Source organism: Apteryx rowi, unplaced genomic scaffold (assembly GCF_003343035.1).
Source record: "Apteryx rowi isolate R43461 unplaced genomic scaffold, aptRow1 scaffold_86, whole genome shotgun sequence".
NCBI classification, from domain to species: domain Eukaryota; kingdom Metazoa; phylum Chordata; class Aves; order Apterygiformes; family Apterygidae; genus Apteryx; species Apteryx rowi.
In genome coordinates this window covers 80,251-100,634 of record NW_020451160.1, presented here as the reverse complement: position 1 = coordinate 100,634, position 20,384 = coordinate 80,251, and the positions used below count along the sequence as shown (strand labels likewise).

The window sequence follows — 20,384 nt, the reverse complement described above, 5'->3', positions numbered from 1 at the left end:
AAAAAAATTGCAAGCTTATCATCTACTTTGTATGACTGAGACATATGACCCAGCCAGAAAGAGGTAAAAATCTCTTCATGAGATGAAAATGACTCTTCAGGAAAATTGAAAGAAAGGGAGAGAAATTATGAATCTTTAGAAATATATATCAAGGGCCTATATGCATCTGCAAAACACCCTGGAATAACAAAATAACAAATGAAATACACTTATAACACTACACTCTCCAGTGTCCTGCATAATGGCTGGATGACTTCTGGGCATAGTCTTCACTGGCTGCAAGCTTATATATCATACAGTCTAAGCTGTTCCTTCATGTCTCCTTCAGACATCTCTCCAAATGTGTCACTTTTTTCCTTCATGAGCCCGAAGATGGCAGCCAGCTGCTCTCTCTGAACCCTGTCAAGAAGAAAAGGAGAAGTAGGAATAGCCAGTCCCCAGAAGGCACTTTGAGCAAGAACACCATGGTCAAATGAAACATGAAGCCAAAGAGGGTCATTTTACAAGCCCTGTTGACTTCAGGAAATCTGCCCATGTGAGATGAGCAAGAGATAGCCTCAGGTTCTTCTTCCACCCACTCCTATCTATCCAATCATCCTGCACTTTTCTCTACAATTCTTTTAATATGGAGATAAACTGACTGCTTTAAGACCAGCTTTGCAGTTTCTTAGGGCTTATCTATGCTCAGAGTTTCAGGATAACTCCACATGTGGAATTTTGTAAGACCATGTCCCAATTTAGCAGACTCTATAGCAAAACTAGATTAAGGTTGATCAGCACAGTGTACTTTCATTCTGGAATGAGATTGTGTAGATACAGAGTAATTCAGGAACCGCTATTAAATTTTAAATGTATACCCTACCTGAAAACTAGAGACTAGACTTCTTTCCAGTGTAGACATGCCTTTAAATCAGCCACTGGAAGATAAGATCATAGAGAGAAAACTGCTTTGATTCAAGGGTTTGTCTGCCAATGTCAAATAGTGAGATGTGCTCGTGTAGCCAGTCAAGCAATGGGATGATCAATGTGTGGGCATATTCTGACCAGTGGACCATCTAACTCAGACTTCTAGCCCTTACCAGGTGATTAACCTTTCCTTTCTCCCCATAATAGATCTTATGCCCAGCCAATACATTTTTCCCGAACCTGAAGCAGTTAATCATTGCTGTATGTCCTGCGGCACAAAGTATCTGTCTCAGGGCTTTATTGGAGAGTTTATATCGTTCATATGTCAACTGATCATCACTCAGGGATACAGAAAGGTGGGCAGCACAGGAATGTCATTCATTCTGAAGTACCAAGTTGTCCTTAGCTCATGAAATGATGCAGCTGTCTACAAAATCCTATTTTGGGGTAAAATGAAGATGCACTTTGGTTTTAGTCAGGGCTGACTATGGGCTGGAATGTTCTCACTACAGGGCACCCATATGATTGGGAACAGATTGCAGCATTGCCTACTACACTTCATAACCAACTGTCCTGTGTGAGATTAAAAGAATTAATGAGGTTGTGGTGCTTTGTGGCTGTAGCAAGGGAGGAAGAATTTCTATTACTTCAAAGGCTCTCTTTTTGGGGGGCTCTGCTGCAATGGCCCAGCAATGCAAAGCACAGATCTGCAGCAGTCCTGGCTCCTCCTGCTTCTTTAGCGTCTCTGACCTTGGGATGAGTGATCCCCTGGGCTGGAAATTCAGACTCTGGCTTTTACTTCTGCATAGTCATTCTGTCAAGAGTCCTCTCTCCCCATCACAGCCAGCTTCCTGCATAGGGCTTTAATACACTGTAATTAATCCATTTAAAAGCACACCATTAGTTAAGTGGAGTAGTTTTCCTGCGAGTCCTTTGTGGACAAGCTATTGTCCACATTGTTCCAGTAACAGGAGCAGTAGAATTACCTATAGACAGGCAAAACCAGGACACAATCTTTGTTTGAAAGAAGGGAGCACAGCACCAGTACATCAGAATCAACTGTACCACGAAAAAGATCGGGGAAGGAGAGATTCAGGAATGAGCAGAGGAGCCTTCATGTGCTGAGCTCCAGACGAGTGGGGCTTTGCATTTTCCTCTCTCCTGGGCTCAGCCACAGCAGGAGCAGGAACAAGCTGTCTTTTCAGCCCCATTGCAGTAAGCAGGCGGTTGTGGGGGAAAGAAAGCAGATTCTGATAGAAGAAAGCTGATTTGCCAATTATTTTCTATTACAATTAAAATGCAATTGTCTTAAGGCCAAGCATATCCTGATAATGACGTAGGATCTTTTGGTTGTGAAAGCTCTGGCCACAGGCTGTCAGCTGCCTGGATTTGTCCCTTCTATACTTTTTGTGTTCACACAGAACACATCAGATTGCCCTTTTCAGACCAGAGGAAGGGAAGCGCAGTCATTATCGATCAATATTTTATTTTAAACCATCACTGGGCACCAGAGGGCACATTTCCTGTCTGGTACGGAGAAATTCAATACGCATCTTTGCTTCGCACATCTGAAATCTGCGCCAGCTGGGAATGCTCCACACAGGTCTGCATCCCTCCCTCATTATTTCACAGACATTAACACTACAGATATCTTCAGTTCCCCAAAGGCCTGCTTCTTTCACACCCCACCTCCAAAATCAAGATCACAGACAGCGTCCACTCTGATTTTTCTTTAAGCCAACATCAATGCATTTTGGCTGTCCCTTGACAGAAATGACGTTAAATATCATGACTGTGTGTTTAAAAACAGAAATAGAAAAGAGCTGCTACTGCTGTTAAACAATTCTCTGTGCTACACAATCTACAACAGGGAGAGAGGTAAACAAAGATAAATGGAGAAATGAGCCTGGGAAGTAAGAGTAAGATATCGAAAACATGATACTGATTTCAAAAAGGAGCTTCTCCTATCAAAGGTGACCTTGTAAAACAACTTTGTGGTGCTCTGGGTTTTATTTTCTTAATGGTTTCAGATCAAACCTACCCCATTCACAAGTAAATCATGTTCTCTTCCTGTAAGCACTGTCCTCAAAATAACTTTGATTCAGGAGGTCAAATAGGATTTTACTTATTGCTGACAAAATGGATTAATTGGGGATTTTAAAAGCAGCCTAATTCTTATTGATAGACAATTGCACTTGCCTACTCAACTCCCTTAGGCTCCTTTAGACATTTCAGCCCAAAACTTCTACAATTAACTGGAGGTTTGGGGCAGTTAGTCATAGGTATATTAAAGAAGATCTGCATTTCAGGAACTGCTGAGCATCCACATTCTCAGCAGCTGAAATCCTGGGCAGAGGCTCCGCATTTGGGAATTTTGCTAACTTCTCCGCTGTCAAACAAGACTGGAATCCTGCTGCAATAGTGCATCACTCCAGCAGAGTTAAGGCAAAAACAACCCAAACCATAAAACCTGAATTTCACTGCTGGTCTGACTCTGCTCTTAAGGAAGTGGAACCATTTATAGGGTAAAAGGCATATGAGGACAAAATGTACCTCTAACCTAAACTCCAGATTTTCAACACAAATCTCTTGAGAAAGAAATTACAAGCTGCTAGAGGCAGGGAGAACAAGCACAAACCAAATAAACTATTCAAAGGTTTATTGGACCAAACAAAGGCAATTTTTACAGATTCAAGCCACTAGAATTACAGTCCTTTGTACAAGAGCCACCATCAGATACAAAACAAACAAAATAAACAAAAGTAAAAAATACCCAGACAGCCATTTGAGTTGAAGAAATAGTTTGACTCGCTGCCACTAGCAAAAATCTGGACTCAGCTCGATGTACATATTGCCATGTAACTTAAACACAATGTATATAAGGCATTCTTTGCATAGTTGGGTGCTTGGGACACAGAGTCAGCCAGCCAGCACCAAGGGGAGACTGAGCAGCTGTACCAGTGGGGAAGTTGAAGCAGAGGGTCCTGATGTGTCTAAATTCATACGCAAACCACTAAATATGCTAGCGGTTGTTGGCTGGGAAGGGGCAGCCCAGCCTCTTCTAAAGCTGAAGCCTCCTGCTGTTCTTTAAATGAGCCCTTTTATTAAGAGTTTGCCAACCTCATGCGCTGGAAAGGACAACCAAGTACAAGGTTTCAAGTACTGTCCGCATAGGAATTAGAAAGGAAAAAAAGCAGCCTGCTAGGTTTCTGATATGTTTGAAGCTTTAGCCAAGAGGCAGTTGTCCTGCAGTGAGAGAAAGCAGCTCTGAAGGACACATCCCCACCCAGCCTGGTGTTTCTACAACATCTCTAGAGGACTTGAGCCCTCTTGCCATGGGGATACATCTTGCAAACCAGCTGGTCTGATTTTCCTGCTCTCCCTGAAGCAGGTATATACGCCCAGCCAAATTTATCTCCTATATATGACAAAGCTGAGGAGAGACGCTGAGCTCTGATTCCAGTGGACAAACCACAGGGCTAGTAAAAGAAGAGGGCAATGGAACAGCAAGCAGCAGAGGAAGGGGCAGGGTGTCTCTTCCAGGACCCCCACAATCTCATTCTGAGCCAGAGGGAACCCATGATATTGTTGCTACCTCCTCAGGTCTCTCCCGTTGGGAACCAGAGTAGGGAAAAGTGTGAATCCAGATATGAACAGTGGCCAAAGTGTGGTCTCCTAAACCTTCACCACAAGCAGAACAGCTAAACTATCAATACTCATTTCTTGAGTCTTCTCTCTACCTAAAGGATCAGCTCTCTGATAAAATAACTATAGAAGCAAGATTAGAGTCATTCCAGCTACGATTTGCCACCCCTCACTTTGATCCCACTTTGTCCCTCCACCCCTCAGAATAAAACAGTGCTATACAATGTTTGAAATCATAGGCAGTTCCCATCCACCCCCAACAATAAGGAGGAGTTTGGCCCTGGGAAGAGACAGGTTGATAGTCTGGTATAAGGTCCAGGCAGGTCTGGGAGAACAGCTACGATTCACCCACCCTGCTAAAGAAACACAGATTTCACAGCAGGGCTATACACGGTGCTGAATACAACTAATACACTTGCTGCATATTTGGTGTCCAGTTTGGGTTCTGTTTGGGGGAGGGAGAGGAAGGTTTGTCTCCTAGGACATCCCAGCCCCCCCCGCCAAACACAACTCAAGTCACTGCTTGGGCCCAGCCCCAGTCCATGGAGGCACACAATAGGATCTCCTCAAACTTGATACCACAGGAGTTTTGAAGAACTCAACTTCAGACCAAGAGGGGGGGGTCCCAAGTTTTGAGGGTTTTTGGATTTCTCTTATGGGTGTGTTTGGTTGGTTTTGGTATTTCTCTCAAGCCTTTAAAGATGCCAAGGGATGCCTTTAGGAGGAGGCTAGGGACAACTTCATATAGTCTTCAGTTCTGCAAAGAGAAACAGGGAGAGAAGAAGAGAAATCATTTCAGTCATTTCACCCCTCAGGTTTGGTTCATTATTATTCACATAAATGAGCAGGGGAAAACTCATTGTGGGAGGGGAAGGCAAGGCAACTTCCCATATCAGGGCAGAACAAGCCACTGTTTGCAAACCTCATGCCTCTAAGAAGGAGACCTTTTGCTTCATCAACTGCAGCAAGATAGTCTAAACCCAAACAAAGAGGTGTAAATCCTCTCACCTGGCACCAAACCTAAGTCACAACCCTTCTGCCCCACCAAGGAGAGCTGGGGAAGCCCAGCTAATTGGCAACCTTCATTAGTTCCAGAGGTTACTGCCTCATTGTCCTGTGCAGAGCCTCCTTGGGCTGCCAGCCTGCTTGTCCAGCCTAGTTTCCTCCTCCCACCTGCAGGCAGACAAGCCAGAACCAAGCACTGGTTTCACTGGGCAGTGAACCTGAACAGGTTGACCTTTCTAAACCTTCCTACAGATATGTCTGTTCCCGTCTAGGGTTTTTGCCTTCTTCCCCATCCTTAGGGCTTCCTTTCAATGGTAGTAAGCTCTCCCAATGTCCCAGGGAAGGAGGGTGAGATGATTAAACCTATTTTATGGATGGGCACATCTAGGCACTCCCCAAGGTCTTGCAGCATATTGTTAGCAGTGCCAGGGCTAAAAAATTTGGCCATCTGTTCTTAGCTTGAACACTTCAGATGCTCTGCCCTGACTGCTCCGGCCTCTCTCATGGCCATCCAAAAGCTTGCCAGCAGGTAGGACAGCTTCCCATGGACACAGAGACCTGCATTAATTCAGAGGGAAGCCACAATACACATCACCTGAACACTTACAAACACATGCAGATGCACCCAAAAAGCATAATTCCCCTTGTTTGCAACAGGATTCACAGTTCCTAATACCTGAGCCGCATCTGAAAGACACTTGCTCATGATTTGAGTCAAAGCAGATCTCTGTACCATCAACAAGGCATTGGGCTCCCCCATCCATGGTGGGTTTGGGAATCTGCAATGGCCATAGCATGAAGGCATGTTACAGCCCCATTCCTTGGTTACCACACTGCAAAAGGTTCCCCTTTCCAGCAGCCTCACAGGTATGCTCTACAACCCGGATCCCGGATGGGAGATGCAAGGTGAAGCATCACGTGGGACGGGATTACTCAAGCAACGCTGAGGAGGCTCAGTGGCCAGCCAGTTAGCACAAAGAAAAGAAATTCTCTGGAGTGGATAATTGCTCTGTGGGATTCACAGTGCTGAGGATTGGATCATCTCGCTCAAGCCACGCAGGCATAATCAGATTTCACGCGCGAGGGCATAAGCTCGTTGCCGCGGGGGCCCAGAAGGAGAGCTCCCCTCCAGCAGGCTGCTGTCAGAGCAGGGAGGGATGGAGGATGTCAGGGAGGGAGAATGGGGCTCAGTTGCAGCTTGCAGTCCCTCCATCAGGATACTCACCTCCAGGACAGGGCCAGGCAGACAGTGGAGGTGAAACATCTTAAACCAAGCATGAACTTAACGGAGTGTGTTTGTCAGAGAAATAAATTCCCCATCTGCACAGCAGGGCCACTCCCCTTCTGCTCCTGGAGTATGCTGTGAGGGGGATTAGACTAAAGAGCACGAGGCAGTCAGTCACTAGGGACTTTGGGGCCACATAAACACCCCCAGGCTGAGAAATTCTGGCATTGGCAAGGACACATGCTACCATGAAGCCTGGAAGACCTAATTATCTCAGGATGGAGGCAGAGAGCTGCAAGCCGCCACTATCCTTAGCTTTTTCCTCCTTTCCTTCACCTTGGACTATGAAATCAGCCTGGTCAGAGTGCTTTCCCCCTGCGGCACATGAATCAAATCAGTTCAGGATCTTCTTTGCTGGAGGCCCACATCCTCTTTTCGGATATAGATTATCCAGATATCTCTGCTCTGTCTCCAGCTGAGGCCCAAGTCAGTAGCTCACACAAAACGATATCCAGCTGACAAAACATACGAGGAACAACCAGAGAACAAGAACACCTGCCCTTCCCTAAAGTTACAAGGGACACTCAGGCACTGAAGGTCTTGGAAGACCATGCTTCATCCTGAGCTATGAGGGATCTGGAGGCAACGTCTCTGTCAGAGGAATGAGAGGCAGTGGGGGGTCATACAAGAGCCTTCAGGCCCTTTCCACCAGGACACCCCAGAGTAGCCCTGAGACACCATGTCTAGACCCCTGAATGTTATCTCTCAACTGGCAGCTGAAGGCCGAGCTCTGCGGCAGCCTCCTTCCTGAGGATAGGGCAATGTGGTGGGAACATGAGGACCACCAGTCCAAGAAGCATGAGATAACAGGCCTCTACTGCTGAAGTCATTGGAAGGGACTTCTTGCAAGAAGAGGAGTTCAGATTGCAGTTCCTCCCTCCTCTGTTTGACAGCGGTACCTCCAGTGTGGATGGAAATGGGGTGTCCCTCTGATGGCCTCAGAAGCATTCTCCTCACTCTGACTCCACAATGGCATTGGCAGAAGGGCAGGAGCTTCCTGCCTTTGAGAGCAAACAGTGTCCCAGCACTGACAAATGGGGCAAGCAGGTAGCATTCCCATGTGTGTTTGTCCCTCTCACATGCAAAATCCACAGCAGGAGGTCAGGAAATCCTGTAGCTCATCCATTGACCATGGTTTTCCAAAGGAGTCCTGGCACACTTCCAGGAGAAGATCCCAGAGCATCCTTCTTTACTGCTTCTGCCCTTCCAGAAACTGTTTCACTCAGGAAGCTGATTTTCAGAAGTGTGGAGCATTCCCAGCTCCTTGCCTGGCAGAGGGAGCTTCTTGGGAACATTAGTTCTTGGGTCTGAAATCCAGGTAAGGATGGCAGATATTAACCTGGCTCCAGACTCTCCTCACTTTAGACAGACCAGGATTGACCTTTGAGGATCAAGAACAACGAGGAAAGGCTCTGGGAGCTGGGCAGACTCGGCAGAGGGTTGTCAAGCTGTCCTCAGGCAGCTCCCTCCCATCTCATTGCTGGAAGGTCCCATCACCACCACTTCCCTTTTCTTTACCCTTGGGATAGCTGCCATCTCATTTTTGGTAGTGACCATAATCCAGTTTTGTCCAGGATCTGCATATTGCAGGAAGACTTTGAGGAAGGACATATTAAATCTAAGCTTTCCCTGTGGTTCCAAAAGTGTGGGCCATTTGCTTCAGCCAATAGGTAAAACATGGAGAGAGGAGTTAAATGCAGAAGAGGGAAAGACAGTCAGAGCTTAAGAAAGAGAAGAGCAAGGAGAGTGAAAGGTACCAAAGGGAGCTTTTATCAACACAAATCCAAAGTTCCTCCTGGGGGACAGAAAAGTCAAAAGGTACATATGATTTTGGGAATATACCTATTGCTGCTCAGGAGCACTAGGAAAACAGCCAAGGTTGCCAGAGCCTACGTGATTTGGGAGCACAAGTCCCAACACCTTTGGCACCTACATCAGGTTAGTGGCACATGAGGCACGCATGGGGTCAAGGACTGCGCTGCCAGCCACCCACCAAGCTGAACTTCCCCACCGCTGCTTCAAAGGAGAGCATGGCAAAAGCCTCCTACATTTCCCAGCCATGGCAGCTACAGCCACAAAAGCCATAGCACAGCCAGGAAAGTGGTTCAAGCTTTCTGCAGGCTCAGCTGAGTTGAGAGGCTGCGATTTTCTCCTTCCACCGTGTGCCCATCCCCTCACAACAGTCCTGAAAATCCCCCAAACCAGCCAGTGCCACAGCAGGGGGGAAAGCCGTGGACAGGCCAGCCTGCACTTTCTTCYGTCCCTTGGCGTTTGTGTTCCACCTCACTTACTCACTACCAGTTCACACACAGCCTGGTATTTTGCCCAGATTCCCTGCAGCCCTCGGTGTCTCCTGGCCACGGGGAAATAGCAAGAGAGTCAGTCCCAGGCTCCCAGAGAGTAAGCAGATAGAGAACGGCAAGTTGCCCATGCCGCACAGAATTAAGCGGAAGCAGATGAAGACAAGTTGTGAGCACTGGGTGAGGGAGACATGGAGAAGCAGCCACGAGCTGGGACAATTCAGGACCTGGGCCAAAAGAAAAAACCTGGGAGCTCAAAATGGAGTTGTCAGAGATTCATGCCCTACAAAGGCTACTGGGGAGCTTGCAAAAATTTCCCCTCTGGAACAGGAGCCTTGCACATGGAGAGGAGGGAATGGGAAGGGGCTTCCTGGCCACCCCTTCCCTGAATCTCCGAGGGAGGCATCCTTAGTTGCTCTGAGATTAAAGCTGCTGGGGACTCATGACTATCAGATACTCTATAAATAGGGCCAGAGTTCAACTCCACTGACATCTCATGGGTCAGAGGACATCTTCCCTGGGGATATGGTGGAGGCAAGGACCAGTGCCAGGCCACCAGGAGACTTGCTCCTCACACAAGCAGGGCTTGGCGCCCACACAGGGAGTGTCAGGGCAGGGAGAGCTCAGCGGGGACCCCAGACATAGCAGTGGCCACCAGACACAGCGCACCACTCTCCTCTGAGAGGCAGGCAGGCAGGGAGCACGCCTCGTGCGCCAGGTGCTTTGCAGCTGAAGGCAACCCTGCCCATGGTTGGTGCTATCCCCACGGCTGGTGGCCGCAATGAAGCGGTGGCCAGCCTGACCTGAAGAGCCCCATGGTCCTAGTCTTTGCAGTCCCTTGCTGCTACTTGTCCTCCCTCGGCCCAGGACGACTATCGTGCTGCAGAAGATGAAAAGCAAACAAATTAAAAAAAAACAAAGAAAGCCCAAACTTACCAGCTTCCCTCATCCAAAAGAAGCACCATGCTGGACAGAACAGGACAGCAAAGCTGCTGGGTTGCGGGTGAGGGTTAGCAGCAGGGAAGGAAGGAGAAAGAGACCCAGAGCCCATGCTACACAGAGGGGAGAGCAAGCAAGCAAGCCAGGGGTATGTGATGGGATGATGAGGTGGACAAGGACAGGTGCCGATGAAGAGCTCTCCCAAAATGCAACCTCCCCCAGCCCAGTCCATCCAGTTATTTTTGGAGCACCAGTAGTGGAGGTGTTTGAAATAGGTCAAAGTCTGTCAACGTGGTCATTAAACCCCTGCAGCTGTTTCCTGCCCTTGTGTGCTCTGGAGTCATCAGTGCAAGCATTGTCTAGTTCAAAACTGAATTTCAGCAGGATTCTCCCTAAAGCACAGCTGCGTCCCCATTTTGATCGAGGATGTCTGGCAGAGCAGGGAAAGGTCTCTTCTCTCTGCTTTTCCCCGGAGCCAGGGGCAGTCTGGGGCACCCTGCCTTGCTGAAAATCCAGGGTCCAGGCCTGGGTTTATTCAGATGCCATGTAACCAAAATGCTCTTGTGAACCCAGCTGGAGCAAAGCCATTGCTAAACTACAGCCAAGAAAAGAACTGGACTGAGATCTACACCCATCCCATTTTCATGCATGAATTCCAATTTGCAATTGAACCCTAGACTTAAGTCTAGCCTAGATTCAAGCACTGTTTCCTCAACCCACCCAAGGCTGGCCAGGAGAAGAGAGGAGAGGATCGGGAGTCAGGGAGAGAATCTGCTTCTGAACTGGGTCAGCTGGCTATGGGAACTGAGCCCATTAGCCAAGGGAACTGTCCTTTTCCTCCATCTTACAGAAGCTGGACTGTGGTCTGGGGCATCACCTCATCCCCCAGTTCACTGGCTCCATCCCATGAGTGGGCCTGCAAACAGCAGAGTGTGTATGAGCAGTTTGGTGGCATTTGCTGGACCCTGCTCGATGGGTCTGTGAGGCACTGCAGAGAGTGCCCGGACCCTCAGCATTGCCAGCCGCTGGGACAGGATTTTGTCCAGCTCTGGAGATGACAGGGATTTCTTCCTCTTGCAGCCAGGCCATGCAGGCTCAGCAGCTTTCCTGACCTTCTTCTCTGGCTCTCCCTTTCCACTCCACTCCCAGTGCTAGTTAGGTTGTGCAAAACCACAAACTTTTCATTCTAGTATGTATGGAGCAAACATGTGGCCCCTGCCTAGCGCTGCAGCCCATGCAGGAATGAGAAGCATCTTGGTGACTTCATGATGGCCAGGGAAGGTGAATGTTCAGGAAACACAGCTGTGGGCCCCTTCTCTCACCCCAGAGATTCACCTCTGTCTCCTGCCCACAGGGCTGCTTCTGGCTTTCCACCCCCACCTCCTCCTAAATCACGGAAATAAGAGAGAGGACAGAGAGAAGAGATCTTTCCACAGATTGTCACACAGGATCAGCTCTCCTTTCTCCAGCCAACACACCACAGGAAGAGTGGCAAGGACAGAGTGTAGACAGCTCAACCCCTTGGCAACACCAAGACCAACCAAGACATGGCCAGGACCTGCTCTGCTCCTTGGAAAGAAAGATCTGAAAGCTAAGGCCCAAGAGAATCATTTCTCATTTGTTTTCTCTTTAGTAAAAGCGCAGCCTTGTAGCAGTTGTCATGGCTCAAGAAAGTCCTAATCATTTTCCCTTCTAACCGCAAAAAAAAAAAAAAAAAAAAAAAAAAAAAAAACCACTGACCACTTTCAAACCTTGAGGCTTGAAAAGCAGCTGGCAGAGACCACTTCAATCCGTCCATGCAAGCCAGGTCCTGAAGGCACCCTGAGGAGCCCTTCCTCTTCCTCGCCCATATCTGAACAGAGGTGCCCCAGCCAGCGCAGCATCACCCAGCGGTCAGCCCTTGCAGACTGCGTCTCATGCCTATACAACTCCTCCCCAGCTGAACCAGGGCAAGCTGCACTGCTACAAGTCACGTTTGTCAGTCCGAGCCGGTGCTTTGCAGCATGGCAGCTACAGCTGGCAATGGATGGCCAAAAGCCTCAGGTGCAGAGGAGAAGGATTTGGGAAACAGGCTGTGCTGGTTTGACTAAAGGCTGCATCCTTCCCCTGCACTCTTCCCCTTCCTGCCCAAACTATTTTTCTCCCCCAAGGGAGCAAACACTACGTGCTTCTGTTCTAAAACTACTAGTGATCTACCAGGTGTGATCAAGCATAGTCACCACCCAAGCAGATACACTTGCCAACTACAGTTACTGCCCTTCTCCCTTACTGAGAAGTCCCTCTATTTTTTAAGACTCAAGTAACCAGAGGCAGGAAGTTGCATCACTTAGTAAAGGTCACATTCCTTCCCCTTTTAGTCCAGATTTAGCACCAGTTGGAAGCCACAAGACTTCAGCAAATGGTAGCCAAGACAACCACAACTTTTGGAGTGATGCGGATTAGAGCTGAATGGGTTTTTGGTTAAATAACCCATTCTACTGCCTGTCTGTCCACTCTTGTCTGAAGTCCTATAGATCTTCCTGGAAAAAACAAGTAATTCTTTCAATAGCACCTCCAAAATCAGTAGTCCCCAGATTAAGAGCCATGGACTACTGATGACAAGCACGATCATAGGTAGCCTCCAGGGGATCTGAAGGGCTCACTTGGATTTTTGGGGATGTTGTTTCCAAGCTGTTTCACAAAAGTACCTGCTGGTCCAGGGGAAAACTGGAGGGCTGACAGTGCTGGGCTAAAAGCAAACACAAAGCCTGTCTCTGAGCTTAGGCTACACACTTTAGGACTAACTCCTATCAGCTCACTCCATGGCCCCAATTTTCCAAATCAGGAAATAGAAGTGGTCTTGGCAATGTCTAACTTCAGGCATCCACATGGAAGAGGTAAGCATACAAATGTGAGAGATCCCATTCCCCCAGGTCCTTTTGGAGTGCTCATGGAAAGGGAGATGGAGGCAGAGGGGAGCAGACTCATTAATCTGTTATGAGGAGGGAAGAGGAAAGGTTGGGAAGGAGGTGGGACAGGTGGTCAACTGCAGCACAGAAACAAACCCTCCCCCAGGAAAAGAAACCCAAAAGCAAAAGACACATTAGCAGATGTTATCAGTGGTACCACTACTTCTAAGAAACATCGTGTCCTTACCAAAAAGATTTGCAAGAATGTTTGTGGCCGAGGACCTAAGGTACTTGCTACAGAGATGTGAGATCAGAGGTCAGCTCAATCCTGCAACATAAAGGTGGCAAACCTGGGTCACAGCAGAACGGCAGCATGGTCGGGTTGCAGGAGAGCAGGAGGTGCATGGAGTTGGGGAGAGGAACGGGACCGCGGAGGGAGCGAGGTGCAGGACAGAGCTCAGCTCGCCCAGTGAGCGCCTTACCTGGCAGCAGCCCTGCCCCCTTACACCACCTCTCAGGCCTGGAAGGAAAAGTTGCTGATGCCATAGGAAAGGCAGGGGGAAATAAGCCAGCAACAAAACAAGACAAAAAAAATCCACAAAGCTCTCTTAAAGAAACAAACAACACAAATATGGAACAGAGACAAGAAAATAAGGGAACAGTAGAAAAAAAAAGTCTGCCAATGGCCCTTAGCCATGGAGGGTTGCTGAGAGCTTCAGAAGGGACCCCAAGGCCAATGTGCTGTCTATGAGTCCTATGCACACAATCGCACCCTGGGACCACTCCAGACTGCCGCGAGACTGGGAGGTCCCACGTGCCTGRGAAGGGTCCACCACTCTCCGGGCCCATCCTACAGTCCAGAGTATGAAATCCCAGTCCCACTGCTGTCCATCACCAACCTCCCGCTGGTGTCCCTGGGTTGAAGGCAGGAGCATTTGTTGCCACAGAGGAACCAGCCTGAGGCCCTGCAGGACTCATGGCTTTGACACCTTGAGCAGCAATTGCTCAGCTGGCTTGGGGGGAGCCACTGGTGCAAAAGGGCTGGTCTGAATTTCCCTGTTCCAGGTAGATTWTTGTATCAGTGCTTAGCAGGATCCATAAAAGCAATTCCCATTGAGCCCTGYGGGTTTCTTTCACATTCACTCAGTTCATTGCACTGCCACCCTCCCTGAGTGAAAACACAACGAAGCTAACAGACCTTCTTAGTGTTTTACGGGTTAGGGACTTCAGGTACAATAAAGATATAACAAAAGAAAGACAGCAAAYCGCATCTTTCCTGATGCTAGCAATGCAGAGTCAACCCAGCAGCAATCTGGATCTCCTTTCAGCTGCTGACCCCAGAGCTCACAGCCCTTGCAAATCTTTGCTCCTAGCAGTGCTATAAGGCAGATGAAGCCCAAGATCCCAGGAGAGTTGGGAGCMTGGAAGGCAGGGAAGAAAGGGAAGCCATTGCTTGACATGAAAGTCATACAGGTTCAACRTGGAGAGAAATGCCATGGGCTGTAGGTTCGGCTAGTTAAGGCAGCCTGCATGGAGCCCCATGCGGCCACCTGAGCTCACCCCGGGAATAAGCTAGCTCGTTTCAGCACCAGTCCTAGTGCCTCCATGCTGTACTACTGCCTGAGGTGCAGGCATGGCACTCGATGTGAAGCACAGCCCTTCAAGGCAGCCGTGGCTTTTATATGTAGCAGGGTGGTCCCGCCAGGGACGAGCAAGGCTCCCCCACAAGCTCCTAATTGTCCAGCATTGAAGCAACAACAGACATTTGCCAGGGCTTCTGTCAAGCCATGGATCATCTGGCAAAGCCAGTCTTTTCCTACACCCCAGTAGCATCYGACTCAAGCTCGCTGGCTTCCTTCTTGAGGACACCTTCGCTAATGGGGCAGGACATAGCAGGGCTTTTGCAGCGAGGACAGGACAGYCTGGAGGCTACTAGAGGGGAAAGGCTCATGTGCAGCTTCTTCGTTCCCTCCAGTCAGAGACCCTATCCCTTGCTGTTTGGCCCCAGAGGAAAGCTGTCAGGATGACTATCCTGAAATCACTGGCTCCTTCCAAGAAGGATTAGTTCAGAGGGGAAAAGCCATGGCAAAAGTCCTCCGTACTCAGCTTTGCAACTGCTCCGCTAGCAAGCAAATCTGTTCTTTGGGCGGGCTCCTGGATTTATGCTTTAGTCCTGCACAACCCTTCTGGGTGGGTTCAGGATGGGGCTGAAGGGGAAAGAGACTTTCTTTGCTCTGAGAAGCTCTGTTTTGGAAAGGTTTCTCAGGTCCCAGATTTGCTAGCTAACACTCACATTTCCCATGTTTTGAGCTCGCAAGAACACGGCGGGCCCCACTTGCTCCCCCACAACCCCACGAGGAGGGAAGGCTGAGAGCTGCCTACTGCACTGCCCTTGCACACAGCCCCGCAGAGAGACCCCGGTTAGCCCAGCCTCCGACACCCAATAGCCAGAAGTACAAGGGCCTTGAAGCAAGGCTTGCCTAGCAGGAGAGCACCTGATCCAGGGACGAGATACAATCCCTCTGTCCTTGCCTTCACCCTGCTGTACTCAAATTTCCACTTTGTCTGTGTTAGGCCTTTATATCATGCAGGTTGCCACGGTATCCAAACCATGGTATCACAGGCAAGGGGCCACAAATTTCCCCAAATGATGTCAGAAGGTGGGCACCACTGGGTGGAGAATCAGGTCCCTCAGCCCTTCTWCAGGGACAGTGAGGGAGGAAACAGCCTCTGCCTGCAGTTACCCAGGGGAGAAAAGCTGTCTCCAAACCAGGGAAGCTGGAGGCAGCATCTCCCAGGCTTGCCTTGGGTCTCCACTGGGAAATCAGTTCTCTGCAGTTCTCCCAAAAGGGAAGGGGTAGAAGCTGCACATGTCTGCTAGGGAACAGCTTGCCACAGAGCCCATTTGTAGGGCAAAACCCTCATCTGTGGCTTCTGATGTCTCTGGTTTCGTGTGGGCTCAGGGTGCCCGCGGGTCGAAGGACTCCCTCTGCGCACAGCACAGAGCCCACACTGCCCGGTGAAAGGGGTCACTGCACACTGACAGCACAGACCAGCTTTGGGAAGGGTTTTGCAGCTCCAGGTGCAAGGTTAGGGTTGGATTTCTTTGTATAGGCTGGGAAGTGGGAATTCTTCAGTTAGAAAGTTGGTCTTTGGTAACAGGGCAGGCACTTCCCTCAGGCAGGGTTCAAGCTCAGAGGTAAACCTTAGAGATTTCTCAGCAAATAAGTGGAAACGGATAATTTTCTTTCTCTGCCAGGCACACTATACAGCATAACCTCACCATCGGTTGCACCTGAGAAGCCAGCCCTGGGTACAGACATTCCCAATCCTCTTCCCCAGTCACAGTGAACTCTAAAACTCTACAATCACTCACTTTGTTTCAGTACTTCTGAGCTATACCCACATCCTAGGTTTGGAGGCCATCCACAAGGTAAAGGGAGAGGAAGTGCTAGAAGCTAGAGATCAGGTCCTCAACAGATGTAAATCAGCATAGTGCTTATGAGATCGGGGGAACTACATCAGCTTGCATCAGCTGGGATATTTGGTCTAAGCATCCAGAGGAGGAGTTTGAACAGCTCCACAGGAATCTAGGGCCACCGTGTCTCCATCTCCTAAATCAGCTTTTCTTCTATTTGTTCTTATGTCTTCCTGTGTGGGAGAGGACTGGACCCCACGTGTGATGAGTTATTGAGCCAAGTCTCCCAAGGTAATTTGGGGAGAGAGAGGTCTGAACACACCCAACTGCTTCAAGAGGATGCCAACATGATGATGTTGGGCAAGAAGCAAAAGGAAACTCAGCTTACCTTTGTTCTTCCTCGAGTTCTTCTTTGGTCATCATTGACTTGTACTGGTTTCCCCTCAGCTTTCCAGGACTGTACTTAAAGGAGAATGTCTCATCTGCAGCTGGAGAGTGAGAGAGAAAGAGAGGGAGAGACAAAGAGGAGCAGGAGATCATGTGAACCAGAGAGCAGGCACGGCACAGCAATGACAAACAGCAATGGGCTTGCTCCCTTGAGCTGCTTGCTGACCCCTCCTCCCAAGCACGTACCCCAAATGCTATGCCATCCCAGCAGACTCTGTCACAGTTGGCTCCAGAGTTTCCTGGAGACCAAGGCATTTGCTGGTTGGAGAGAACAGCAGGAGTCCTGGCTGCAGCTAGCATTGGAAACCCCCGAGRCTGCAGAAATTTTACCAGTGTGAGGACTGCTATGCGTGACCAGCTTTGTTTGGATGCAAATACAAGTAAATCCTAAAGCACAGGAACCATATSCTATTGCTCTGCCTGGATTCAGAGACTTGCAGGTCCATCTTGGCTTATCAAGACATGCTAATCCTGCCCTGATTAGCTTGCAGCATTTACTGCTTTTTCCTGTTCCAGACCTGCATTCCTCCTCTCTCCCCCTCCTCATCCAGGGGCCATTTCCCATGCTTTGGGGCCACAGATGGTGCTACAAGCAGAGCTGCCACAAGCCACAAAGCCCATGTCAGCTCCATCAGCTCTCCCTGCAGCCTGACCTTTCAAATCGCAGCCTTTGTCAAAGCTTGTGAAGAAAGCCTGGGGCTGCAAAAAGAGCTGAGCCAAGGCCACCCTGACGACACCAACCACAGCTGTGCCCAAGTCTCCCTGTCACCAGCTGACAGACCTGAAGAGGAATGGGTCTCCTTCTCCCAGCCTGGGTGCTCTCCTCTGCGTTCCCACCCACCCTGGACTCTTCAGCCTCAGCCCTGTGCTAATTAGAGTGCTGAAGCTCACGGACTCTGAGACAAAGCTGATCCTTTTCCAATCGGATTTTGTCACAGCACTGTTTGCTTTTAAAAACCTCTCCTCTGGTTTATCTTCCTGCAGATGGGCAGGAAACAACAGGAGTGGAGGTCAACCCAAAGGGCAGCCCAGGAAGAACGGATGCTTTGAGTAGTTGCCTTTAGTGGTTATCTGTGGGCTGTTTATCTGTGAACCTTTATCTCCCAAGGACTGCAGGACTGGGCTGCCTCACATCGAGCCACCTAGCATTGCTGTTTGCACATCCACATAGAAACATCTGCTGTTTCCACAGAGTTTCTGAATCCTAGGAGCCCAGGGACTACTTCCAAGGGGTCCACAAAAGGCAAACGGTATCATACTATCTGCACGTCCCTGAACAGTTATGTGTTATCCACAAACCAAATGTCTGGGATGATACCTCCAGGCACCAGCAAGACCCCAAAGGTGGTCGTCTGTCTCAGGAGAGAAAGCTCCAACTTGTACCTAACCTATGGACCCACCCTCTGTCCTGAGCCACGTGAGAAGCCACTTCCAGTCCACACCATGGCTACTGCAGGCACCATGTTCAGGGATGTCTCTCCTGCTCCACCTGCCCTAATGAAAAACGCATCACAGCTTCTCTCATTCTCCCTTTCTCACATCCAGAAGACTCGGCATCAGTTACTTCTCTTTATTTTCCTGCCCACACTGTCCTTAAGGATTTTCTCCCCCTCTCAAGGGTTAACTGCTTGATTTAGAGACTTCTCCAACCCCAAGCTCACTCATGTACAGCTGCAGCCAAAACTTTACAGGCCAAGGGGATTCCCACGCATTCAGCAAGTCAGAACCCCATTTTGTAGATGGGGAAACCTGAGATCTTGAAAACAAGTCGCGGAGGCTGCACAGCCAGGTACAGGATCGGGGCGTCCCAGACACTGCAAGGTCATTGCCGCTGGAGTCCGAGGAAGTGAGTCAATGTACAGAGCGTGCCTGGCGTCCAGTGTGACACGATGTTAGCGGGTTGCGAGCAGTTAAGGCTGGAGATTTCACAGAAATCTCCTCCCTGCAGATTACAACATTTCCTCCCTTCTTCTCTACATCTCCCATGCATCGCTGGTCCTGGGGAGCTTTCCTGGGAAGTCCTAATGGATCAGTTACTGACCTGGAGCATTTCTCTAATCCTAAAACATCGTCTGGCCTCCCAAGGGAAAAACAAGGCTAACCCTTCCCCAACACCTTTATAAGCATCCGAACGTGAGCACTTCAGCGCTTTGACCCTGCAGCCCTGAATGCTCAGCTTGGCCATATCCCACTTCCCTCAGTGGAAAAACCCTCCACACCGGCAGACAAACAAGTCTGGCCAGCTGGAAACAAGCAGTAATGTTGCAACTTATCAGCCCCTCGGGGTGGCCGTAAAAGTGCACTGAAAGAAAATTCAGCTGGCTGCTGCTTTGGGAGATATTAAGAGGAGGGGAAAAAAAAAAGAGGGTGTAACATCCTGTTTCTTACCCTGATGCAGACCAGGAGCCATTTTATTACCTTTGTATAGCTTTCCTGATTTCAAGGACAATTACAATTGTTTCCCTCACATGGTTTTCTGCCAAGTAAATTGAGATTTGGGATTTTGCCTGTGCAAAAAAGGGCAGTTTAATTGCCACCCCGCCAGAAAAGAATAAACGAAGAGGGAGGAGAGGAGGCTGCCTATCTCACTGCCCACATGCTGCGGTTAAGAAGGAGCCAGCATGCGGCTTCTAAAACCACTGGCTGTTTATTGAGCTCAGGAACTTTCTTTGCAGACTGAAAACAAACAGAAAACAGGAGGCAGGATTTTCACGTGGACTACAAAAACGCTGCAGAAGTATGAGGTGACCTACTTATGCAGAGCCTCAGCGAGTTAATATTAAAGAAGACATTTGTCTTTCACCTTTCTCCCTGGCATTGCAAGTGCCTGACCCCAGGCTTGCAGGGTAACGTCTGAGCAGGCAGCATCTCGAAGGGGGAAAGCGCCCTTCGGAGCTCGCCTCTGCCCCGCACGCATGCTCCAGCACACCCTGGCAGCGCAGCAAATACCTGCCACCTCCCCACTGATTCCCATTTAATCCTTGCTGCCCAAAAAGCAGGGAGAAGGCTGCTGTTGTGGTTTGGCCACAGCAGCAGCAGCCAGGAGGCCTGGACTCCACTCCTGGCACGGTAACAGACTGCCTGGGTGATCACCAAAACCTCCGCTTGAGCAGGAGGGCAATATCTGCTCAGGGACTTCAGCAGATGCCAGTCTGCGGTGGTGAGAGGTCCCTATCAGTCAGAACCTAAGCAACACATAGGAGACATGGTAGAAGGACAGAGGTTGCCCCCTCGCAAACCCAGACTGAGGCATCATTTTATCCAGTCTCACTGAAACACCTAGGAAACGCTCTAAATAATTTAGGAGATGAGTCGGTGACTGTCTGCAGTAGATGCCTAGGGAGGACTCTGGGCTAGCCACGACCCATGGCCAAGTCATCTCACTCTGAACCACAGCCACATCAGGATGATGCACAGCGGTGCTGCAACGATCCCAGAAACCGGCTTTGCCAGGAGCGGAGCAGCCCCCAGGCCACCTCCCTGAGCTCCTCTTGTCTCACGCTCATGTCTCCAAAACGGCGCAGCCCCCGACCTCGTGGGCACGGCACCAG

At 49.4% G+C, this 20,384-nt stretch overlaps 1 protein-coding gene and 1 long non-coding RNA gene across 2 annotated transcripts in view; both read right to left on the bottom strand.

Annotated features, from left to right (window-relative positions):
• Nucleotides 1-251: 251 nt before the first annotated feature.
• The window catches only part of JMJD6 (jumonji domain containing 6, arginine demethylase and lysine hydroxylase), a 52,156-nt gene continuing 32,023 nt past the window's right edge, over nucleotides 252-20,384 (bottom strand). The window contains exon 6 of the mRNA XM_026090349.1: nucleotides 252-399. Coding sequence (XP_025946134.1) covers nucleotides 285-399 — 115 coding nt within the window. The 3' untranslated portion in view covers nucleotides 252-284. The remainder of the gene's footprint in view (nucleotides 400-20,384) is intronic.
• LOC112977699 lies at nucleotides 3,549-19,751 on the bottom strand. Its single transcript, XR_003257616.1, has 3 exons — nucleotides 17,020-19,751; nucleotides 16,775-16,874; nucleotides 3,549-5,308 (listed from the first exon to the last, which is right to left on the bottom strand). It is a non-coding gene; the product is annotated as an uncharacterized LOC112977699 (long non-coding RNA).